Genomic DNA, 26,027 nt, shown 5'->3' on the forward strand with positions numbered 1-26,027 from the left:
CTACCTCTAGGGATATAAAGCTGCCATTTTTGCCCCTCTTTAAGCCAAGTTTCCATTGTAGCAGTTCTATACCTGTGCCTTCAGCCCATCGGCTTTGTTTGCTATGCTCATTGCATTTGAATACATACCTTTTAACACAGCCAAATTCCTGTGCTGTGCACTTGTTAACCTTTGCTTCTTCTCTCCTTTCAGAGTCACTCACTAATTTTCTGTCTCCTGCAACCCATTCTGTATCTGTCCCATCTGAATCTGCCCTCAGGTTCCATCCTCCTGTCAATCTTGTTTAAACTCTCCCCAACAACACTAGCAAATCCCTCTTCATGCTGATCCCAAAGTACTCAGTTCACCTTACTCTCGGTGGGTAAAATCTTATGGCCAGCACGGATATGTACAAGTTAGGATTGGAAATCTAAATGGTCACCTTCAGCTTACACATAGACATAGCGATCTCTCAGATGCTCAAATCCGAAGGGTGTTCAGAGATCAGCAAAAACAGAACACTTCATATCAGTTTCATCAAGTCTGGTAAATCTGACTTATAAGTTAATCAAAAAATAAGTCACGAGGGGTAACCTATAGAAGTAAACAATGGCAACTGTGAAAATAACACAACCCAAGCTAGGCAAATCTCCAAGATCTGATATATTAGAATTTTCCAAAGCTCCAGATTCAGGATTGGAAGTCCATAAATGTCCCTCCATGAGGGGAATTGAGGGAAGTCAAGCAACTACAAAGCTAAAAGCAAAATACTGTGGATGCTGGAGATCTAAAATAAAACAGAAAATGCTGGGAAAACTCAGAAGGTCTGGCAGCATCTGTAGAGAGAGAAACAGAGTTAACATTTGGAGTCCAATGTGACTTTTCCTCAGAACTGGAGAGAGGTAGAAATGTGCTGGGTTTTATGTTGTTGACAAAGGAAGGAGGGACAAGTGGAGCAAAATAGAAAGTCAGGGATAGGCTGGAGGGCTGGAGAGATTAAATGACAAAGATGTCATGGAACATAAGACAAAAGGAGTGATGATAATAGGATTAAAGAATAAAGCATTGGTCCACCGTAGGCATTAGTAGCAGAATAGCAGCATCTTCCAAAAGCAAAATAGCAGGATGTGTTAATAGCAGAAAAAGAGTCAGTGCTATCTGAAAACAAAACATAAGAACAAGATGCAGAGTGGTACTTGATGGGGAGAACAATATCAAAACGGAGGGGGGAGTTCATGGTCTGTAGCTGTTGAGCTCAATGATGAAAAGTCTCATCAGAAGATGAGGTGCTGTCCCGCCAGCTTGCGCAAGGATTCACTGGAACATTGTAGCAGGCCGAGGACAGAAACGTGAGCATGAGAGCAAGATGGTGTATTGAAATGGCAAGAGACGGGAAGGTCGGGGTCATGCTTGCTGACTGAGTGCAGATGTTGTGCAAAGTGGTCACCCAGTCTGCATTTCATTTCCCTAAGGTAGACGAGACCACATTGTGAGCAGCAAATACAGTAGGCTGAATTGAAAGAAGTGGAAGTGAATTGCTGCTTCACTTGGAAAGAGTGTTTGGGGCCTTGGATGGTGAAGAGGGAGGAGGTAAAGGGGCAGGCCTTACACCTCCTGCAATTGCATGGGAAGGAGTCGTAGGAAGGGGATGAGGTGTTGGGGTAATAGAAGGGTGGACCAGGGTGTCACGGAGGGAATGATTCCCTCAAAATGTTCACAGGGGAGGTGAGAGAAAAATTTGTGTTTGGTGGTGGCATCATGCAGGAGTTGGCAGAAATGGCAGAGGATGATCCTTTGAATACAAAGGCTGGTGGAGTGGAAAGTGAGGACAAGGAGAACACTATCATGGTTCTGGGAGTGAGGGAAAGGGGTGAGGACAATGCAAGAAGTCAGTCGAACACAGTTAAGGGCCTTGTCAACCATAGTGGGGGAGAGGGAGTAGGAGTAGTAGTCCTCAGCTAAGGAAAAAAGACGACCTGTCAGAAGCATCTTTGTGGAAGGTAGCATCATCAGAACAGATGCTCCAGAGATGGAGAAACAGGGAGAATGGGTTGGAGTCCTTACAAGCAGTAGGGTGTGCGGAGGTGTAGTCAAGGTAGCTGTGAGAGTCAGTGGACTTCTAATGAATATAGGTTAAACAGTCTATCACCAGAAATGGAGTCAGAAAAGTCAGAGAAAGGAGGGGAAGGGAAGTGATGGCGAAGGACACGTGAGGCTGAGAGAGGGGTGGAAATTAAAAGCAAAATTGATTAACTTTTCCTGTTCCAGACAAGAGAACAAAGCAGCACCAATAAAGTAATCGATGTAGCGGAAAAAGAATTGTTGGACGGGGCCAGGGAAGGGTCGGAATAAGGAATGTTCCAGGTACCCGACAAAAAGACAGGCGTAACTAGGGCCCACGTGGGTACCCATAACTACAAAGCTATCTGGGTAACCTAACTTGTGCGAAGTTTACTGGAAGCTATCAGGGGCCTGAATTTTTCCCGTGGCGGGTGGGCTTGGCAGAAGCAGTCGCAGACCAACCACCGCTCGCAATCGGCTCCGCACTGCCATTTTATGCAGGTGGGCCCAGCGTAATACTCGAGTGGTAGCACTAAGTGCTACCTGTGCGGGCGGGGGGAGGAGGGAGAGTTGGGTTCAGCGCTCTTTTGCACATGCGCGTCCAAGAGCATTTCAATCTCCTGCCTCGGGGAGATTGAAGCGCTTTTCAAAAAAATAAATGAAAACATTAAAAATTTAATGAAACATGCCCTCTCATGTGACTGTGCCACATGAGATGGCACGTGTTTTTATTTTTCAAAAAAACTTTTTATATAATTTGTAAAAGCTTCAGGAAACCTCATCCTGCTCATGGATAAAGTTTCCTAAAAAACGTAAAGGTCACTTGGCCTTTTTTGCCTGCCCGCCAACCATAAGGTTGGGCGAGCAGTGTAAAGTTAAGGTTAATTACCTAGTTAATGGTCTTAATAGGCCTTTCAATTCTCGGTGGACGCGCAGCTGACTCCGGCGCACGCCCGCCAAATGAAATATCGCGAGATAGGTCAATGACGTCAGGACACATGCCCAACGTCACCGCACACCATTTTATGTTCCGGATTGGCGGGCCCACCCCCGCACACCGAATGTAAAATCCTGGCCAGGGAGAAAGTAACTTCGCAGTTGAATAAGAATGCCCTGATGAAGGAGAATCAACACACACTTGTGAAGAGTAGCTCACAACTGAATAATTTAATTGATTTTTTTTGACACGGTCACTAACCTGCCAGATAAGGCCGTGCACATGGATGTCAGTTGTACGGAGAGAATTAGCATTGATAGGAATGCAGAAATCTTCCGAGTTGACCTTGTGATAAGGGCTGATAACTGGTTGGGTCAGGAGGTAATTTTGACCAGCTGAGAGTGGGCGGTTCATATAATCACACAACACTGATAAGACTGTACCTGTTTCAACACTTTGGAAGAGTGTCACGACGACGTGACACGTGCATGTGTGAAATTAATCCTTAATTTCATCAGCTGATCAAATATATACTAAACTGCTTTAAAAGGGCTTCTAGAAAGCAAGCAAAGACACTAACTTAAGATAGCTGCCACAGGTCACCTGATATTACAAATTGGCAAGTTTCTGGAAGTTTCCAATGTGAGCTATAACTACGATATGACACGACAACCTCCTGTGGAATTTCACACCTGCTGATGTCAAGAATACTTCAAGATTTACTGAAACTGTACTGGCCATTTGCATTTCTATAAAGCTACCTTTCAAGTGGAGACAGAAAGTTTGCCAGCACAATGGCTATATAGATAAAAGCAAAATACTGCGGATGCTGGAAATCTGAAACAAAAACAGAAAATGCTAGAAAAATTCAGCAGGTCTAACCGCATCCGTGGAGAGAAAGACAGAGTTAACGTTTCAAGTCCGTGTGACTCTTCTTCAGAGCAGCTATATAGATGTTCTTCTTATCTCATCAAGATAAAGCATGGATCATCTAGGAGTTAATGGCTGGGACATTAATGAAACCAGCCATATAGGCTGTAACAATAACTAGTCATCCAGTCATGAGCTAATTAATTACCTTCTGAAATCACTATGGAGAGGGAGGTCATGTAACCAGAATAACCATTTTGAAATGTCTTTTAGTACAAAAGCTGCTAAAAACAGGACTCTGGAAGAAATCTGCAGAAGGAGCAGTAACACCACATCTCCCTCCCCTCTCTCAAATTCAGGACCCTATCTCAGTTACAGTTTGAAATCCATCACAGAGATAGAGAATTTTAAAATAAAAGGAACATCAGGTACAAAAAAACAATAACTTTTGGAAAAGGTGGATTACATTTAAAAAAGAAGTCTCCTCCAGTTTACATCAGTTTCAACTCCACTGAAATTTCAAGACTACCATGTAAAATTCTGCCCCAGCCACGGATACTAGCGAAGGACTCAAACAGTGAACTCTATTTTTTGCCTTTTATCGCTGAATTTTAATTTGGCCAAAAAATAACCTCCTACTGTGTAATTTGTTATTTTGCATGCGTGTGTGTGTGTGTGTGTGTGTGTGTGTGTGTGTGTGTGTGTGTGTGTGTGTGTTGTGAAGGTCAGCACATGGGTTTACCTTTTTAAATATCTTTATCTGAGTGGGTTTTTATCTCAATAAAAACTAAAACTAAAATTTAGCTCAATAAAACTACTGCGTGTTTTAAATTCATTAAAGCTTGTCAGACTGGTTTCTTTGCAATGAGCGCATAAATGGTTAAGCACAGACATTGAATTAATACCTTCGTCCTTATAAACTACAAAAAATCCAATTACGATCAATCGAGGAGTGGGAAAGGAAGGGCAAGTCCTGACACACGTCCTCACTGGTCATAGCAAGAGCTATCCAATTAGTCCCACTCCCCTGCTATTTCCAATAGCCCTTGTGATGACCCTTGCGCTTTGAGAAAAGTCCGCATTTTCTTTGCTGCAATGTCCCCTTTAAGACCAAAGTGAGTTTAAGAAAAATCTAGTAATGTGTTCTTAACTTTCTGGGAAGAGCTCATAAGATCAAGGTTGCTATGGAGCTGCAGCAAAAACTAAATAGACAGTTAGTTATTGAATCACAACTGGTCTCAGGACACATAAAGATAGATATCTGCATTCTTTCATGGGATACAATTTCACTGACCGGACAATGCAGCACACTTCATTGGCACCACGTCCACAAACATTCACTCCCTCCATCACAGATGAACAGTGACAGCAGTTTCAATATATATTGCCGTTCCTTCACTGTCGCTGGGTCAAAATCCTGGAACTCCCTCCCTAATAGCACTGTGGGTGTAGCTACATCACATCGGCTGCAGCGGTTTGAGAAGGTAGCTCTCTACCACCTTCTAAAAACTGCGAAGGCTGCGCGCCCACCGATATTTAAATGGCCAATCAAGGCCATTAAGGAAACGATTAATGTAATTGTTAACACTGCCCATCCAACCTTAAGGTTGGCAGGCAGGGGAAAAGGCCAAACAGCCTTCACAGTTTTTAGGAAACCTCATCCATGAGGGGAATGAGGTTTCGTAAAGCTTTTAATAATAAAATTAAGAATTTTTCCTAACTATAAACACATGTCCTATCTCATGTGACACAGTCACACGAGGGGGCATGTTTAAATAAGTTTTTCATCCAGGAATTAAATGATTTCAATAGTGATTCAATCTCCCTGAGGCAGCCCCATGCCTCAGGAAGACTGATGCGCCCTTTCGCATGCATTCACGAAAGAGCACTGGCCCTGACCTCTCTATCCTCCTCCCGCCTGCACAGGTAGCACTGAGCGCTATGGCTCCTGTCATACGCTGGGCGGGCCATAATTGCCCCCCCCGCGTAAAACGGCAGCTTGGAGCCAATCACGTGCGGCGACTGGCTCCGCGGCCACACCTGCCTGCTCTTGCTGAGCCTGCCCGCCGCCTGAAAGATTCAGGCCATGGTTTTGTCCCTTTACCTGTTTAGAAGCAGCCTATCCTTTGTGTATCATTCTTGTCCCTTATGAAAAAAAAGATTTGTCCACCAATTCAATTCCTGCTTTATCTTCATGGTGACATACTGAAGTTCACTGTGCTGCTCATTCTCTCCGTTTCCTCAAATAACACTGGTGCAATTCAGATATCACCACCTTCATAGTTTTCGCTTGAAACTTATGCGCCATTGTTTTGTATTCCCTTTCAGCCATTCCTTTGTGCTAGCCACAATATCATGCAAGCCAACCAATCATATTGCGAAAGCAAAATAGAACAGATGCTGGAAATCAAATAACAAACAGAAAATGCTGGAAATACTGAACAGGTCTGGTAGCATCCGAGGAGAGAGAGGAAGAGTTAACCCTTTAGGTCAATGATCTTTCATCAGATGACTTTCTGATTAACTCTGTTTCTCTCTCCACAGATGCTGCCGGACTTGACTTTTCTGTTTTTATGTATATTACCATCCTTTCCTGTTATGATTAATGGGTGGATCCAATATGCTTATATTTTTGGGAGGGCTTGAGGACATAAATAGTGAAAAGTTATTTCCACTGGTCTGCAAATCACAGACAAGGTGGCAGATCAGAAGAATCCTTTCCAGGTTAATGGTTATTAGACCATAAGTGGTGTTACCGTAAGTGGTCATTGAATGACAACATTAAAGATATACTTAGCTAACTACTTAAAAAGGTATCAAAGGTTTCATTGAAAGAGCAGGGAAAACTGGATTAGAAGGTGTTTACTCCATTATGTACCTAGAACTAGCGTAAAAGATCAAGTGCTCTCTTTCTGATGTTGCTATGCTTAATTAAGTTGCTACATTAAGTGACAATTAAATGTGCTTCCAAATTACGTACATACAATGGTTACAATACAGAAAGTCACCATTCAGCCTCACTCTACAGGTACACAGAGACAAGGCAAACAAATAGTTCCTACCAGGGCTATTGTTTAAGTAAAACCAAATCTAATGAGAAGGCATTCAGAGTTTCGAAAGTCACAAAATAATAAGGTGGCCCATTCAACTTCATGGGTTTTCCCCTCTTCCTCCCACTCTTCAGGGTTGAAGAAATGAACATTTATAGCATTGAAAATCAAATACAGAAAAAAAAATCTAAATTAACCATTTTATACATGTGGAGAATTTATTTTACCTATAATCCCACAGTATTAAGTAAAACAACTCCACCAATTAAACAAATAAAGTACTTTCTCAGCCATATCAATAAAAACTAATAATGTGCCTTCATATGCTGAGTACTGACTGATAGGAGCCAGTGAGAGAAACGGCACTACTTAGCCATGAAATGTCTGTACATGGCACATAAACATATAATAAATCACCCATATGAGAAATGGAAATTTTGACAAGACACGTGAAAAAGAAAGAATTATTGGAAATTCCATTTAAAATTCAAGGATCTTATAAATATGAAGATTGCATGAGAGCAGCTGAACAAGCAGCAATTTTATTTGTCCATGTCATCACTCCATAGTTTGTATTACACTATCAACATAGTATTCGCGTTTCTGAAAAGTGGCAAAATCTTTGGCAATATCTTAACCACTTATTTGGACGTATCATCTTAATTTAATATTTTTATAGATTAAGGTTAGCAGGTAACAAGTAGAGAATGTACACTTATTGCCTCTTGACTAGGCCTACCAATCAATGCTCACTTGAGCCACTTTCAATCACATTTGTTGTAGACCGCCAATTAATTGTCATATATAACTTATTCTTTTACAATCATGTTCCAATCTTATACCTCATGCTATTCGATAAAATTGATCAATATTAGTTGAAAGTTCCATACTTTTGTTTCATTTCATAATGACTGAATCTATTTTCTTATGGCCTGGATCAACATTTATTAGGAGCGTTTTGTGAAGTACATCTTTTTACAGCTGATCACTTCACATGTGAAATACTAACTAAAATTGAACAACCTACCTGTTGCAGTTTTTGTTTTGACAGGGCTGCTGGCATATTCAGAAGCTTGATTTGACTGTTGCATTGCCAAAGGCGTACTGCCAACAGATATCTCATCCTCCTTCTTCCTTGTTGTTGGTATGACTAATTGAATAGCTCCTGCAGGTTGCTGCAAAGGGGAAAAAAAACACGCAGTGTCAGCCCTAATTAATCCCAGTTCAAGTATAGAATAGTTATAAAGACAGAGATATCCTCTGCTCCAAATTTGTGCCTTGGTAATCAGCCTTCAAGAAGCTTCAGCTGGCAAGACACCATATATTTCCCATCTCATGACATAATTTTGTGCAATTATTGGGCTGTTTAGGATTGTGGGTCCAGATCCACATGGAACTGAGCCGACAATGCCCGAACTTATTTTAAACGAGATCCTTACAGCTAACAGACAGGGCCTCTTTGTTAGCATCTAATAGGTTCTGTTTAATGAATGTTAAATACCCAGTATAAAAACAGAAACAGAAATACCTTGAAAAACTCAGCAAGTCTGGCAGCATCGACGGAGAAGAGCACAGTTGACGTTTCGAGTCCTCATGACCCTTCAACAGAACTAAGTAAAAATAGGAAAGGATGAAATATCAGCTGGTTTAAGGCGGGGGGAGGGGGCCGGTGGGTTGTTGGGACAAGAAGCCAGTGATAGGTGGAGATAACCAAAAGATAATATCACCACCTTCAACACCTCTTTGTCCTTTTGTCTGTGACATCATTTGGTTATCTCCACCTATTACTGGCTTCTTGTCCCAACAACCCGCACTCCTTAAACCAGCTTATATTTCACCCCTTTCCTATTTTTACTTAGTTCTGTTGAAGGGTCATGAGGACTCGAAACGTCAACTGTGCTCTTCTCCGCCGATGCTACTAGACTTGCTAAGTTTTTCCAGGTATTTCTGTTTCTGTTTTTGTTTTGGATTTCCAGCATCCGCAGTTCTTTGCTTTTAAATACCCAGTACTTGATGATAATAAGGTGAACAGGGTCTGGGTGTTGATTTGTTAATGATACCCAATTGTATATAAGGAGTCAGTTAACAAAGGAGGTGGGCTCCGGTCACGCAGTTATCGCCATCATAGTAGTAAGGGTAGGAAAGGCCACAGGGAAGTACAAAAACTGGCTAAATGTATAGGACATGGGGCAGAAATCAGATTGGCAGAAGGAAGCAAAAATTTGGAGAGCCAGGAAACATAGTGTAAGTTCAGACAGGAAGCCTAATAGTGATCACAGTCCAAGGAAAAGATTAAGTACTTGTGAATGGAAGTCAAGTAGTAACAGTCCAGAAAGGAAATCTGGTAGGGGACGTAGTTTAACTCGAACAAGGACCACAGGAAAGACGAGGAGTGACACAAAAAGCAGGAGCCCTTGGAACCATAGAACCATAGAACACTACAGCACAGAAAAACAGGCCATTCAGCCCTTTTAGTCTGCGCCGAAATATTATTCCACTAGTCCCATTGACCTGCAGCCAGTCTATAACCCACCAGACCTTTCCCAAACATGTATCTATCCAATTTATTCTTAAAACTTAAGAGTGAGCCCGCATTTACCACGTTAGATGGTAGCTCGTTCCACACTCTCACCACTCTCTGAGTGAAGAAGTTCCCCCTAATGTTCCCCCTAAACCTCTCCCCTTTCACCCTAAAGCCATGTCCTCTCGTGTTTATCTCTCCTAATCTAAGTGGAAAGAGCCTACTCGCATTTACTCTGTCTATACCCCTCATAATTTTGTAAACTTCTATCAAATCTCCCCTCATTCCTCTACGCTCCAAGGAATAAAGTCCTAAGCTGTTTAATATTTCCCTATAACTCAACTCCTTAAGACCCGGCAACATCCTAGTAAATCTTTTCTGCACTCTCTCAATCTTACTGATATCCTTCCTGTAGTTAGGCGACCAGAACTGCACACAATACTCCAAAGTTGGCCTCACCAATGTCTTATACAACCTCACCATAACATCCCAACTCCTATACTCAATACTTTGATTTATGAAGGCCAGTATGCCAAAAGCTTTCTTTACAACCCTGTCTACCTGTGATGCCACTTTCAGGGAATTATGTATCTGAACTCCCAGATCTCTTTGTTCCTCCGCACTCCTCAGTGCTCTACCATTTACTGTGTATGCCCTACCTTGGTTTGTCCTTCCAAAATGCAACACCTCACACTTTTCTGCATTAAACTCCATCTGCCATTTTCTGGCTCATTTTTCCAGTTGGTCCAGATCTCTCTGCAAGCTTTGAAAGCGTTCCTCGCTGTCCACAATGCCTCCAATCTTAGTATCATCAGCAAACTTGCTGATCCAATTTACCACATTATCATCTAAATCATTGATATAGACAACAAACAACAATGGTCCCAGCACAGATCCCTGAGGCACACCACTAGTCACAGGCCACCAGTCTGAGAAGCAATCATCCACTACCACTCTCTGTCTTCTCCCACACAACCAATTTCAAATCCAATTTACAACCTCTCCATGGATACCAAGTGTCTGAACCTTCTAAACTAACCTCCCATGTGGGACCTTGTCAAAGGCCTTACTAAAGTCCATGTAGACAACATCCACAGCCTTTCCTTCATCTACTTTCTTGGTAACCTCCTCGAAAAACTCTAAAAAGTTCGTTAAACACGACCTACCATGCACAAAGCCATGCTGACTATCCTTAATCAGCCCTTGGCTGTCCAAATAATTGTATATCTGATCTCTCAGAACACCTTCCAATAATTTACCTACTACTGACATCAGGCTCACTGGCCTGTAATTACCTGGTTTACTTTTGGAGCCTTTTTTAAACAACGGAACAACATGAGCTACCCTCCAATCCTCCGGCACCTCATCCGTGGCTAAGGACAATTTAAATATTTCTGCCAGGGCCCCTGCAATTTCTACACTAGTCTCCCTCAAGGTCCGAAGGAATATCATGTCAGGCCCAGGGGATTTATCTACCTTTATTCGCTGTAAGGCAGCAAGCACCTCCTCCTCTTTAATCTCTATATGTTCCATGACACTACTGCTTGTTTCCCTTCCTTCCTTATACACGATGCTAGTTTCCTGAGTAAATACTTATGACAGAAAAACTCTAATGGCTACTAACAAGTTAAATGGTAAATTGGTAAAGGAAGCAAAACAAAAATAAATTGGCAATTGGACAATTTGGCGTCTACACGGAGGTGCCAGACAAAGGACAACCAGCATTGTCCCATAGATGGATACGTACAAAGAAAGTACTTCCCGAAAGGACATACAAAGCTAAGGCTAGGCCGGTGACTTGGGGATTGGAAGAATAACTGGGCAACCAGGAGGTTAGAGCAGATTCCCCAACAGCAGGGAAAGCAAGTTTGAAGATTTTCCTAGCACTCCTGGCGACATACATGTAGGAATGTAAATCCATTGATGTCAAAGCAGAATTTTTGCAAGGGGAGCAATTTCAAAGGGAAGTATTTTTAAAGCCTCCACAAGAAGCTGGAAATATAGAGGGGAAATTATCGAGATTGACAGGCTAAATGGTGCATCCAAGGTGTGGTATTTTTCAGTTAGGTCTGGCCTATTGAAAGCTTGTTGTGTTCAGCTAAAAGTAGATCCAGCAATGCTTTATGCATATTATGAAAGAAAACTAGCAGGGCTCTTCTTATTGCATTGAGACAATTTCCTATGGGGGGGATTTGTCGCATTTGAGAAATTTGCAATGGATAAAATTATGAAGGAATTCAAAATCGGAAATCGGGCTTCCGGTGCTTTTAAATACATAGGGTTGGATATTAGTCAGACTAAGTTGGGAATAAAAACAAAAAATACTGGAAAGACTCAGCAGGTCTGACAGCATCTGTGGACAGAAAGACAGAGTTAACATTTCAAGTCCGTATGACTCGACAGACTCGAAACATTAACTCTGTCTTTTTCTCCACAGATGCTGTCAGACCTGCTGAGTTTTTCCAGCACTTTTTGTTTTTGTTTCAGAATTCCAGCATCTGCAGTATTTTGCCTTTATCATAAGTCGGGGAATAACTTCGACTCAACAGTCTTACCTAGAGAATGGCAATAGGACCCCTATAAATCGGGCTAGGTCCTCGCAAAAGGAGGACTCTGCAACTAAGGAAGAAGCAGATCAGTTAAGAAACTTAATTGGAGAACTAAACTGGCTATGCACGCAAACTAGACCCCACGAGTGCTATGATGTATTAGAATTTAACACCGTGCTGAAATATGCTACTGTTGGGTAAGTGCTAAAAGAAAAAACGACGTTGAAGAAATTAAGTTCAGAGGAATGGGCGATCAAATTTTTAAACCTGGGTGACCCAGAAGGGATAAAATTAGTTATTTTTAGTGACACCTCACATGCTAATCTTCCTGATGGTTATTCAAGTACAGCAGGATTCATTATATTTTTAGTGGGAAGAAACGATAAATGCTGCCCATTAGCTCGGGAATCAAAGATGATAAAGAGGGTAGTTAAAAGCACCTTAGCTGCGGAGATGCTTGCACTAGTAGAGGCAACAGATATGGCAATGCATTTATCGAATATTTCAAAGGAACTCCTATATAAGGGGCAGCTGGGGAAAAATGCGCCCATAGAATGCTACATAGATAATCATTCGCTCTGGGACAATGTCCATTCAACAAAGAGTTTCGTAGAAAAGAGGTTGAGGATTAATCTCGCAAGTATAAAAGAGATGTTAGAAAAGAAGGAAATTTCCAAACTTAAATGAGTTGACGCAAGTTACCAGTTATCTGAATGTTTCAGAAAAAGAATTGCTTGCTCAAAGAAATTGTTGAATATCCTCAAAGAGGGGCACCTTGAATTATAATGGATTGTAACAAAGACATTTTCAAGTCTTATTAATTTTGTTAAAGGAAAAGGGGAATTTGGATTATGTCAAGAGCGATGGTATAATAAGATAACGTGATACTTTCATTGTGTACGAATTATTTTTATGCACATCAATTGAATTTAAAAAAACCAAGGAAGTCTGTTAGCATCTAATTTAATAAATGTTAAGTACGCAGTACTTTATGGTAATAAAGGTGAACAGGTGCTGGGTGTTGATTGTATATCAGGAAGAGTCAGAAAAAAAAACACAGGTTGTCTGTTTTTGCAATAGTAAATCATACACTTTAACTTCCATTATTATACAGCTGCTAATCAAGGGAACCCTTGAAAGTTCAGCAGAAGGAAAAGAATGATTGTTTTGTCCCTTGTTTTCCTAATTTAATTTAATTGGTTTCATTGAAAGAAAACACAGGCAGAACTGTAATGCCCTGGAAATAGGTAATATCAAACTGCTTGGTAATGTGCACCTTTTCTAAGTTTTTCTTCACAAACATCATCACTGTCTATAAACCCTAGCATAACATAGAAACATAGAAAATAGGAGGAGTAGGCCATTTGGCTCTTCCAACCTGCTCCGCCATTCATTATGATCATGGCTGATCATCCAACTCAATTGCCGGCTCCCGCTTTCTCCCCATATTCTTTGATCCCTTTCGCCCCAAGAGCTATATCTAACTCCTTCTTGAAAACATACAATGTTTTGGCCTCAACTACTTTCTGTGGTAGTGAATTCCACAGGCTCACCACTCTCTGGGTGAAGAAACTTCTCCTCATCTCAGTCCTAAATGGTCTACCCCGTATCCTCAGACTGTGAACCCTGGTTCTAGACTCCCCCACCATCAGGAACATCCTTCCTGCATCTACCCTGTCTAGTCCTGTTAGAATTTTATAGGTTTCTATGAGATTCCTCCCTGAACTCCAGCAAATATAACCCTAATCGACTCAAACTCTCCTCATATGTCAGTCCTGCCATCCCAGGAATCAGTCTGGTAAACCTTCGCTGCACTCCCTCTAAAGCAAGAACATCCTTCCTCAGATAAGGAGACCAAAACTGCACACAATATTCCAGGTGTGGTCTCACCATGGCCCTATATAATTGCAGCAAGACATCCCTGCTCCTGTATTCGAAACCTCTTGCTATGAAGGCCAACATACCATTTGCCTTCTTTACCGCTTGCTGCACTTGCCTGCTTACCTTCAGTACGAGGACACCCAGGTCTCGTTGCACATTCTCCCCTCTCAATTTATAGCCATTCAGATAATAATCTGTCTTCCTGATTTTGCTACCAAAGTGGATAACCTCACATTTATCCACATTATACGGCATCTGCCATGCATTTGCCCACTCACTCAGCTTGTCCAAATCACACTGAAGCATCTCTGCATCCTCCTCACAGCTCACCCTCACATCCAGCTTTGTGTCATCTGCAAATCTGGAGATATTACATTCAGTTCCCTCATCTAAATCATTAATATATACTGTGAATAGCTGAGGTTCCAGCACCAATCCTAGCAGTGCCCCACCAGTCACTGCCTGCCATTCGGAAAAAGACCCATTTATTCCTACTCTTTGTTTCTTGTCTGCCAACCAGTTTTCTATCCATCTTGATACACTGCCCCCAATCCCATGCGCTTTCATTTTACACGCTAATCTCTTACATGGGACTTTGTCGAAAGCCTTCTGAAAGTCCAAATAAACCACATCCACTGGCTCCCCCTCATCAACTCCACTAGCTACGTTCTCAAAAAATTCCAGTAGATTTGTCAAGCATGATTTCCCTTTCATATATCCTTGCTGTCTCTGTCCAATTCTGCCTCTGTTTTCCAGGTGCTTAGCTATTAAATCTTTTATAATGGACTCTAGAATTTTCCCCACTACTGACATCAGGCTGACTGGTCTATGATTTCCTGTTTCCTCTCTACCCCCCTTTTTAAATCGTAGGGTTACATTAACTAGCCTCCAATCTGTAGGAAGGTGATTTGCAAGCCAAGTAGCTGGATATTTGTAATTTTGGCTTTTAATGGCAACAGCAGTCAAGCTATCTCAGCAGAACTCTCAAACTCTACAGATCTAAAGGCTTAGAATCTTCTGTCAAATGAGACCAACTTTTACAAAGACTGAGTATTCATGGTAGTGGCAAATCCTTAACATTTTGCTTGATTTTAATTTAATTCATGCATGGGATGTGGCATTGCTGAACTGCCCTCGAGAAGGGGGTGGTGAGCTGCACAGTCCATGTGGTGTAGATACCGTCTGGTGCAACAATAAGCGTGCTTGCGTTTTAACACGTCTCCTCCACAGCAATCATTTATTCTATCTTTTCTATACTAATCTCTAGGCTTTCTACATTTCCTCTGAGTGCCCACAATTGTAACTATATCCTCTAAAAGGATGGGTTTATTTCACATTTATAGTAAATGAAAAGAGAAGCACTAGAAGCAGAAAAATATCGGTACACTAGCTAATAGGAATGGGAACTGTATCTCACTTTAAGCTGAATTTGTGGTTACTGCTGATGAAAGACTGAAGAATTCATCTAGAATTCTGTAAATATATGCATTCCCACTTAACTTGCATGTGAATCCAAAGATTTGTGCAGCACAGGCCAAGTATGCTTCACAGAAAGAATCCCATTTGAGTGAGTATTTATGCCTGCTGCATTTAATCCTTCTTCAAAACATGGAGCACACATTAAACATTGTTTTTATTGCAGACTTTAAAGTTGTTAAGGTACAATGTATGGTCGATTATTGGGGAAGGGTATTAAGAGTACAGAACCATGGTAAGCAGATTGATGTTGAGATACAGATTGGCTGTGATCTAACTGAATGGTGAAACAGGTTCAAAGAACTAAATGACTTATTCCTGTTCTTATGTTTCTAAATCTAAACACCCGTTGATGCAAAATGAAAAATTAACATGTAGATAAACAACCGAATGAAGATTATCAGTTGGACTTACAATTTAGCTCACTTATGCTTGCTAGACACTATATATATATATATATATATATATATATTTATATGTAGCAACCTGTCCTCTGCAGGCAAAAGAAATATGTCCAACTGTTGCACCTTTTTGGAATTATACAAAAGCATTTGGGACAAGACCTCCCTGGGTGTATTCGCCATGGCAATGCCTCAGCCAATCACACTCGACTTGTAAATCAATCAGCACCCTTTTCTCATGTAGTATAAATTATTACTCTCTTCGAAATTTGGCATTCTTGCATCTGTCCTGATGAGTGCAAGACAAAAAGCTTCCACAGGATATCTCTTTTTTTCAGCAATACTCAAGTTCTGTACTGCCAAGCAAAAAAATGTAGCAAGTGGGAAGCTAAATAAAGGGCAGTCAAGGGAAATGCAGGAGGAGGCTGTGAAAATGGGGGACAGAGGTACAATGATGCTGACACTGCAGAGAAGACACTGGTTTGCAGAGAATGAACTTGGAAAGTGGATGCTGACAGAAGTGAGAAAAGAAAGCAAGACTTAAAAAGTGTGGTTCAGGTGGGTCAACAAACACCTGAGTCAGGAAGAAGCAAAGGAAAAAATCTTTTATTACGTACAGTACGATAATCAGAGGTAAGTCAACTCAGGTTTTTGCTATGATCTACTTGTAACATACTACTTCTCTTCATGTGATAGGCAGCAGGTACTCAACCACTAAGATAAAAGCAAAATACTGTGGATGCTGGAAATCCGAAATAAAAGAGGTACTCAACCACATTGAGAGTTTGTCTGATCATCCTATTGTGTTGATGCTATAACTAAAGGCAGATTTAAGGGTTGGAGTAATAAGCAAAAGCCTGCAAGGTGCAAAAGCTCCCCTAAAAAGGATGTGTTCACTTTGTGTTTGCAGGGCAAAGACAGAATTATGGAATTGAGCACTATTAGTAATAAATATTCTATGGCAGATAATCTATTGAAAATTATTCAGACAAACAAAAATGAAGAGCAGAAATTGGATGCTAATTATTGGAGAATTGATTGCCCCAAGCATGGGAGGACAACTGGAAGCAGTTCATGAAAGAAGTGTCAGAAAATATACTCAGTCTTCAACCCGAGTAACAAAAAAAATTAGAAAGATCCACAAATGTAATTTTCTGATTGCTGAAAAGGCCTTTCATGTATTATGCACACATTCTCCTGATCTCTTACAGAAACCCTGCAAAAAACAGCAACAACAGCCATTTCGATAGTAAAACCAGGAAATGGGAGAAGCTCTCTCCCCCTATCCAGAAATTCCAGGTGCAAATCTTTTATCTGTATCCAATTACCAGCATAAAAATCAGATTTCAAAAATATTTTCATGCCGAGAAGGTGTGAAGGAATAAAATCTAAAAAAATTGTTTTTCTTCCATATTCTATTGTTTAAATTCTGTTTTTAAAAATAGACAAAGGCTAACTCATCAGCCTCCTGGAATGTGACACTCCTTGCATTGTATGAAAATTCCAGCCAAGCCAACACAGAGGACTAGTAGACAAGAGGTCTGTGCAGGCCAGCTATGGACAAAGGCAGAGCTATTGTAACTCCTCATCTCCAACGTTGTGCTAATGGTTCCACAATTATACGCTCAAAATACAATGGGTTTTAACGAGGGTCCTGAAAGCACATCGGTAACTGAATGGCTCAACCCAAAACCATCCTATCACATGATCGATATTTGAGCTGTTTGACTTGCTTTAACTATACAGCTTTTGGATTCTGTCTTCAGCTGCGGTTTAACTTCAGAAGAGAAAACCAGACTCCAAGCTTGCAGCCTGCCTCTGGCCTCCATCTCTCTCAAAGTCAGATCTCCAGAAAGAATCCGTATTTTGCCTAGAGAGTGAACTAATTTCCAGAATACAAGAATACTTTGCTGTATCTTCAACTACCTCAACTGAATTCCTAGGACAAAGACCAGGAATTCTGCCAGACAAAACCACCTGAAGAAACCTTCATTGGATATTGACTTACTGTACTCATGTGAACTAATGCCAATACCTCTTTGAGTTTTTTTTTAAGTAACTCACAATTTGTAACTTCTTTCCCTTTCTTTCTCTGCCTTTCTACCTTGTATGCTCGTGCATGTGAATGTGGGTCATGATCCATCCCTTCGGTTTTGAATGTGTTAATATATCCTAGTTTTGTTTCACCCTAAAAGAATCTGTGGGGTTATTTTTAACATTGGACCTCATAAACCGGGGTTTGGGAAACACAACGCGGCCCATTTCAACAATGGAAAGGATACTAAGGGAAACAAAATAAATTAGAAATTAAAACCACCACTGTCACGGGCAGAAGACGGGAACAGTAGTAATAATTAAATTCACCTTGCCCTCGTGTCAGGAACAGAATATAAAGTGGGTTATTCTCAGGTAACTGCATTCCTTAGGTATGTGAGACATGTGCCTCAACTTGGTTTTAGGCGGGCTTTTCAGCAGCTCAAGTTTATTCAGTAGCTGAGCCCCAGATATCAAGATGACCCAGCATTAAACTGCAGACTGACCTTAGTGAGGCAGCAGTAGAGGTGAAGTTGGGCAACATCCCCACTCATAGTCATGGTCCAGTAATTATTGTTCTAAGTATGAATGCATTTGTTTGTATGTCACAAGAACAAAGCACAGCTGCAATACCGCACAGTCAAGCAGACTGCAACATTCACAAATAAACAATGGGCACTTCAATAAGGTATTGTGGATGGCTAGTATCCTGGCGAATGTATCTCAAAGAGTCAATGTATTCAGAAGAGTGGAGTGGAATATTGGCAAAAAAAAAAGCCTGCCCTTTAGTATGATGTGTAATTAAACATGAACTAAAGGAAACTGACTCTGCTATTTCAGCTGCAATAAATACATTAGGAATAAACTAAACGTAAAGGATAGAGCATTAAAGAAACAGTTTAGGAAAACCAGTCATTTTATATCTGCTTATCTTAAAAACAACTCATTAATGGGGTTAGTTTTCTAGGTTGTGTGGGCTTTTTCTTTAATAAAATTGCTGCTGGTTTCAATCTTTCTTGAAATGCAATCACATAGCATGGCAGACCGACTGAAAGTAAACAATGAATTAAATTCAATATTAAAACCTCTATAAGGAAAATAATGCTTGTTACTTATTTCAACCGGTCATATTGATTTTGACAAAGAATGTAGGGATATGGAGCATAGCAGTGCTTTGTGCATTTAATAGATAAAAGTGCTTGAGTAGAATACGTTTTTCAACATGCTCATGGCTATTGCATTCAAAACATAATTTCAATTTATCCACATACATATGTACATATGTATACATTTACAAAAATACCCTACACGATAGCTCAAAGTTTTTTTTAAGGATTTGCCACATCTTTTATGGTATGTGGCCATCACTGGCAAGGACATCATTTATTGCCCATCCCTAATGCCCTTCAGAAAGTCATGGTAAGCTTCCTTCTTGAACCACTGCATGTGGTGTCCATGTGGTGTAGGTACACCGCAGTGCTATTAGCAAGGGAGTTCCAAGATTTTGACCCAGTGACAGTGAAGGAATGGCGATATAGTTCTAAATTAGGATAGTGCGTGGCTTGGAGAAAAACGATCAGGTGGCATTCCCATCCATCAACTGCCATTGTATTTCTAGGTGGTAAAGATCGTGAGTTTGGAAGGAACCTTGGTGAGTTGTTACAGCATATCTTGTAGAGGGTACACACTGCTAACACTGTGCGTCAGTAGTGGAGGGAGTGGATGGTGAAGATAGTGAATGGGGTGCCAACCAAGCGGACTGCTTTGTTCTGGATGGTGTCGAGTATTGTAATTATTACTTTAAGGCCAGCCTCACAGAGTAAGGATCATGTGGTCAGAACAGCCAATCAACACCCAGCACAGGGAATCTCATAAGGTGGTGGAGTTTTCCTAGCCTGGGGAGTATATTGTAGCCTTGCCAGAAGCAGGCAGCTAATCCAGCAGCTCTGTAAATAAAATTCACTGTTCAGCTAAAGAAGCCTCTCAGTAGTACATCTCTGGCAATGTGGATAAATGATCCTGGCGCCAACTCTCACCCAACAACTGAGAGTATCTTGTTTTAAAGAAGGAAAAGAAAGAAAAAAACTCACCAGGATGCCTCTCTTCAGGAGGATCAACACATTTGACTCCTCCACAGAGTACTGGAGTTAATACATCAAGCGCCTTGGGTTTAATTTCCAGGCCAAAGAAATAGGAGAGGAGGCAAAGTGCAAATCAATTCTCTTCAGCATCATTGAGAGTCAAACCTACAACCTTATTTGCAATCCCATAGCCCCATGCCTGCCCAGCTCCAAATGGTTCAGTGAGTTCGTAGATTTAGTGAAGGGCCATTTTCAGCCCAAACCATTGGTCATTATGCAAAGATTCAAATTTAATACGAGGATAAGGGCCCCAGACGAATCGATCGCAACTTATATTGCTAAGTTGAAGCAATTGTTAGAGCATGGTGATTTGGAGCGACCTTGAACGACATGCTACGGGATCGATTAGTTTGCGATGTTTGCAACGATGCCATTCAGTGTCGATTGCTTGCAACTCTTAAACGAGCAATGGAGACAGCGCAGGCCGTGGAAGGCGCTGAGACAGATTCGCATGAACTACAGGGCTTGCAAAATAGCGCCATTTACCAGTTAGGGCAGAAACCTACAGCCAGACATGGCGTCAAAACCGCTGAAGTAGCCACGAAGCGGGAATCATTCCCATTCACCCAGAAATCAAAAAACTATACCGGAGGCAATCAGGCAACGATCCTGAAGTTGAAATGTTACCAGTATGGGGGTAACCACACTCCTGAAACATGTAGATTTAAGGAGGCCGAGTGCTTTTACTGTCGCAAAAGAGGACATTTGATAAAGCAGTGCAGAGCTAAGTCCAAATTGCCAAGTAACCAGCCAGCAAAGATATTAGAAGTACATAATGTGAAAAAGCCTGAAGTACCTGAATCTGACATTCACTCTCTTTTTAATCTTAAAGTAGTCAAGGCAGGCCCTATTAGTGTCACACTCCACGTAAACGTGAAACCTCTAGTTCTGGAAGTGGATACAGAGGCATCAGCCACAGTGATGGGCGAGCGCACATTTCAGTACCTGAGAGAAGGTACTCAACCCTTGGGTCTGGAGAGAACTTCTGCACATTTAAAGACTTATACTGGAGAAGCCATAAAAGTAAAAGGCACCACCATGGTACCTGAGAGCTATGAGCCGAAGTCAGCCCTGTTCCCAGTAATAACAGTGACTGGGGAAGGACCAAGCCTAATGGGCCATGATTGGTTAAAGGAAATCAAATAAATTGGTCTGAGATTCTTCAAGTCTGGGCAGGAGGACTGATAGATTCGCTGAAAAAATACAATAGCGCCTATCGCAATGAATTAGGAAAAATCAAAGGCTTGCAAACCAAGATTTATCCAGTTGATCCAGAGGCAACTCCCCGATTTTTTAAGGCATGACCAGTATCATATGCATTAAGAGAAAAAGTGGATGCTGAGTTAAACAGGTTGGAAGACCTAGGCATCAGACAGCAGGTTCAATTTTTGGAATGGGCAATATTGTGGTTGTTGGAGATCAGTCATCTCAGCTCCAGGGTATTACTGCAGGAGTTCTTCAGGGTAGTGTCCTCAGCCCAACCATCTTCAGCTGCTACATCAATGACCTTCCTTCCAGCATAAGGTCAGAAGTTGGGGGTGTTCGCTGATGATTGCACAATGTTCAGCACCATATATGACTCCTCAGATACTGAAGTAGTCTGTGTCCAAATGCAGCAAGACCTGGACAATATCCAGACTTGGGCTGACAAGTGGCAAGTAACATTCACGCCACACAAGTGTCAGGCAATGACCATCTCCAACAAAAAAGAATCCAACCATCGCCGCTTGATGTTCAATGGCATTACCATCACTGAAACCCCCATTATCAACATCCTGGGGTTACCATTGACCAGAAGTTGAACTGGACTAGCCATATAAATACAAGAGCAGGTCAGAGGCTAGGAATTGTGTGACGAGTAACTCACCTCCTGACTCACCAAAGCCTGTCCACCATCTACAAGACACAAGTCAGGGGTGTGATGGAATACTCCCCATTTGCCTGGATGAGTGCAGCTCCCACAACGCTGAAGAAGCTTGATACCATCTAGGACAAAACAGCCTGCTTGATTGGCACCACTTCCACAAACATTCACTTCCTCCACCACCAACGCACAGCAGCAGTATGTATCATCTACAAGATACACTGCAGGAATTCACCAAGGCTCCTTTGACAGCACCTTCCAAACCCACGACCACTACCATCTAGTGGTACACCACCACCTAGAAATTCCCCTCCAAGTCACTCACTATCCTGACTTGGAAATACATCACCGTTCCTTCACTGTCTCTGGATCAAAATCCTGGAACTCCTTCCCTAACAGCACTGTGGGTGTATTCACACCACATAGACTGCAGTGGTTCAAGAAAGCAGCTCACCACCACCATCTCAAGGGCAACTAGGGATGGGCAATAAATGCTGGCCCAGCCAGCGAAGCCCACATCCTATGAATGAATAAAAAAAACTCTTACTTTTTTTAAAGCTGAGAACATGCAATTGGAGACAGATATCAGACAATGTAGTAGTATTGGGAGGGAGACAGGAGAATCTTGAACTGGGATGCAGTCCCTTGTTTTGGTAGCAAAAGAGGGTGGGTTTGAGCCTCTTAGCAGATGGGATAATAAGGGTTTAACAACATCGGGCAGAATTTTCTGTTTGGTGGCGGGGGGGTGGGGGGCCAGGCGCAGACCTGATTGCTGCCCGCAATTGGGTTCGTGCCATCATTTTACGCGGGCAGGCCAATTAAGGCCCACCCCGTGTATTTCCCGACTCCTGATAGCGGGAGTGTGCAGGCAGCGGGCGTACACAGACCACCAGGACCAATGGCGACCTGGCAGTCTGTTTAAAAGAAGGCCTGGCAGTCTTTTGTAGGCTGCTCACAATGGCCAGTACTAGGCCGCAGCAGAGGGGTTCGGGTGAGCAGGCCAGGCTGGAGGGTAAGCCAGCGGGGGGCCAGTGCACCCCTCGTTTCAGTGATGACTGCCTTGCTGCCCTTCCCAAGGAGGCGGGAGCACAGCAGGAGGTGTTGGTCCCCTAGGATGGAAGGAAGAGGCCCTCCCACATGACAAAACGTGCCTGGGAGGAGGTGGTGAGCTCCCGCAACGTGGTGCGGCATACCTGGATCCAGTGCTGCAAGCACTTCAATGATTTGTTGTGCTCTGGCAGGGTGAGTCACATGTTGGCATTGGGCATTTAACCAAGCAAGTAGCCTTACCCTCTGCGGAACCCCCCCTAGTCTCTGTGTCGTCACTGCAATGAATCATTGACAGCATTTTTCCTTTGCTGGGTGGGAAAGCAGATAGTGCCTATGCTGAGGTCAGCCTGAGTGGGTCATGAGGAGATGAGATTTCCCCCACAGCATGTATTGATCTGAGTCCCACATGACTGGTTTGGGAGCAACCTGGAGGAGCTGCACCTAGGCGCAGACTCAGAACTCCAGGACATGCCCTAGTCAGGGTGATGAGATGGTGGAAAGGGAGCTTTAAACTGGCGTGACAACGACCAGTCTGCTGCCCTCTATGCTGCACGTGCTGGTACCTCCTTGCTATGGGAGGAAATACCATGTGGTTTCTAATGTGATGTACACAGCATGTGTCCAAGGGGGCAGTGGAGGGTGGGGAGCAGGCCTAGCATCTTTGTCTGAGTGATTGGCTGCAGCGGGGTGAGGAGGCACTGGAGGCCTGATATGTCCCACTCTGGTTGGGGTGTGCCATGCGCGAACAGAGTCCATGTGCAATTTCCCCTAATCAATGCTCTTCTCTCTTTTTCAGGTGAGGAATGCGCAGAACGCGGCCAAGCGTGTAGGACTGGAGGTGACCAGGCACAGCTCTTCATACTAAACCGCTTCAAGTATGAGGCCCTTGAACTGGAGAGGCGCCATGCACCCAGATCTATGGGGGTCGGTGAGGCTGGGGTGCCACGGCCAGGTATTTATGCCCAACAGTGAGGTCAACATTGTCCTCCCAACAGCCATAGCACTGATGATTGTTAAAATTCAATCCGAGGTGCATTGCCCTTAGCCGCCTTCCTGGCTGGCTTCGGGACGTTTCCGGGGCAAATCCGGTCCCTCTGGCGAGGGGGAGCCTTCCCCGGGCATGCCCTTGCTTCAGGCCACCGCTTTCCGAGACCGACCGAAAGACGGGAAAAATGCCGAAAATAGACAAAAAAGGCCGACGGCAAGGCCTCTCGGTCAGTTTGGCGGCAGCCTGGGTCAGTCCCTGCAGACCTGGAGGCTCGAGAAGGCACACACCTGGATCCAGTGCTGCAAGCACTTCAATGATTTGTTGTGCTCTGGCAGGGTGAGTACCATGTTGGCATTGGGCATTTAACCAAGCAAGCAGCCTTACCCTCTGCGGAACCCCCCAAGTCTCAGTGTCGTCAGTGCACTGAATCATTGACAGCATTTTTCCTTTGCTGGGTGGGAAAGCAGATAGTGCCCATGCTGAGGTCAGCCTGAGTGGGTCATGAGGAGATGAGATTTCCCCCACAGCATGCATTGATCTGAGTCCCACATGACTGCTTTGGGAGCAACCTGGAGGAGCTGCACCTAGGCGCGGACTCAGAACTCCAGGACATGCCCTAGTCAGGGTGATGAGATGTTGGAAAGGGAGCTTCAAGGTGACGTGACAACGAACAGTCTGCTGCCCGTGCTTGTACCACCTTGCTATAGGAGGAAATACTCTATTCAATATTTTAACCCAACTAAAATACATTTATTACTCGTTTAGCATTAGATTACACTTTGGCATTTGATTTCAATAAAGTTACGAATGCAATGGCAAATTGTGGGCAGACAAATGGCACTCTTCAGACACTGATTCCATCGTGATATCATTACCTGTTGTCTTTGTTTCATGTTCCCTTTCTGAGGCTGCTGAAGAAGCCATGTGTAGAAGATTGGGTCCACGTTGACTGCAATTCCCTGCAAGCTGGCCAAAAGAACAGCTCCTAGAAAAGGGTAAGACATCATTATTTAAATTACTAATTATGCATCACATTCCAGCCATTAGGTTCGCTGTGTTAGCTTAGAGTCAAGGCAAATCTAAAGTCTGTCACAATGATAGAGAGAGGCTTTAACTGAATTCTAGTTCTCTAAGATTAATTTGAAATCATATGGACCCTGAAAAAGCTGTTCATATATTCTTAAAGATGGCAATCAATGTTACGATCCCCGTAGAGAGTTTAAAAAAAAATTCGAACTTCCAGTCAATAGCTGAACAGATGACACGACAAGGTTTGACGTTTTAAGATGTTTACTGTCATACAAGACTAAAAGCTCTATTGACTCAACACTATCTTTGTCGGCAAATTATACTTTAAACCACAGGACAAAAAACTTTTAATATAACTGAAAACCCACTACTAAGCAGCATGCATTACACTGTCTTTTAAGTAGACATTCAATTCTACCAGAACGATTCTTAGCTCCTGAGGTATTACTCCTGATCTTTTCCTTTTCCACCCTGGAAACCTTTAACTCCAGAACTGTCTTTTGTGGTGCCAGTTTTCCTGGAGGCTTCTCCCTCTAGCTAAAGCTCGGCAAATCATCCAGCCTCATTTCAACTCCCCATGAATTAGGTCTTCCTAACTGAGCGTGAACTTGCATCCACATTTGAGCACGGTGAATCACAGAGACTTTTGATCCTAACTGCTCTCTCTTTCCTGGACCCTGGCAGACTAACGTGTCTGTGATATACATTAATATTTTAGGAAAGCCTATAATCTAATAACGCAATGACTTTCTCTGTACCCTTCGCTTCTCAAAGCTCATCACCATGGGAACATGAATCACATGGGCCTTCTATCCAGCTGGAGCTACTGATTAATTATTCTTGAGACCTCAACCCTCTTATCTTGAAGTAAATCAACATCCTGGAGGTTACCATCGACCAGAAACAGAGCTGGTCCAGCCATATAAATACTGTGGCCACAAGAGCAGGTCAGAGGCTGGGAATTCTGCGGGGAGTAAATGACCTCCCCTAAGCCTGTCCACCATTTACAAGGCACAATTAAGACATGTGATGGAATATTCTCCACTTGCCTGTATGAGGGCGGCTCCAACAAAACTCAACAAGTTATAAACCATTCAGGACAAAGTAACTTGCTTGACTGGCATTCCATCCACCACCTTAAACATTGACTCCTTCCACCAACGATGCAGAAGCATAAATGTGCACCCATCTGCAAG

The 26,027-nt window shown here is 42.6% G+C and overlaps 1 protein-coding gene across 8 annotated transcripts in view; it reads right to left on the minus strand.

Annotated features, from left to right (window-relative positions):
• Positions 1 to 26,027, minus strand: part of LOC121278899 (vacuolar protein sorting-associated protein 13B-like) — a 1,102,197-nt gene that overhangs the window by 513,602 nt on the left and 562,568 nt on the right. For all 8 annotated transcript variants that reach the window (XR_005943292.1, XM_041189400.1, XM_041189399.1 and 5 more), the window contains 2 exons: positions 24,678 to 24,787; positions 7,925 to 8,072 (listed from right to left, as the gene is read on the minus strand). Coding sequence is in view for 7 of the 8 variants with exons in the window: in XM_041189400.1 (XP_041045334.1) it covers positions 7,925 to 8,072; positions 24,678 to 24,787 (258 nt within the window). In the remaining variant the exon portion in view is untranslated. The remainder of the gene's footprint in view (positions 1 to 7,924; positions 8,073 to 24,677; positions 24,788 to 26,027) is intronic.

This window comes from Carcharodon carcharias, chromosome 6 (genome assembly GCF_017639515.1).
Source record: "Carcharodon carcharias isolate sCarCar2 chromosome 6, sCarCar2.pri, whole genome shotgun sequence".
Taxonomy (NCBI): domain Eukaryota; kingdom Metazoa; phylum Chordata; class Chondrichthyes; order Lamniformes; family Lamnidae; genus Carcharodon; species Carcharodon carcharias.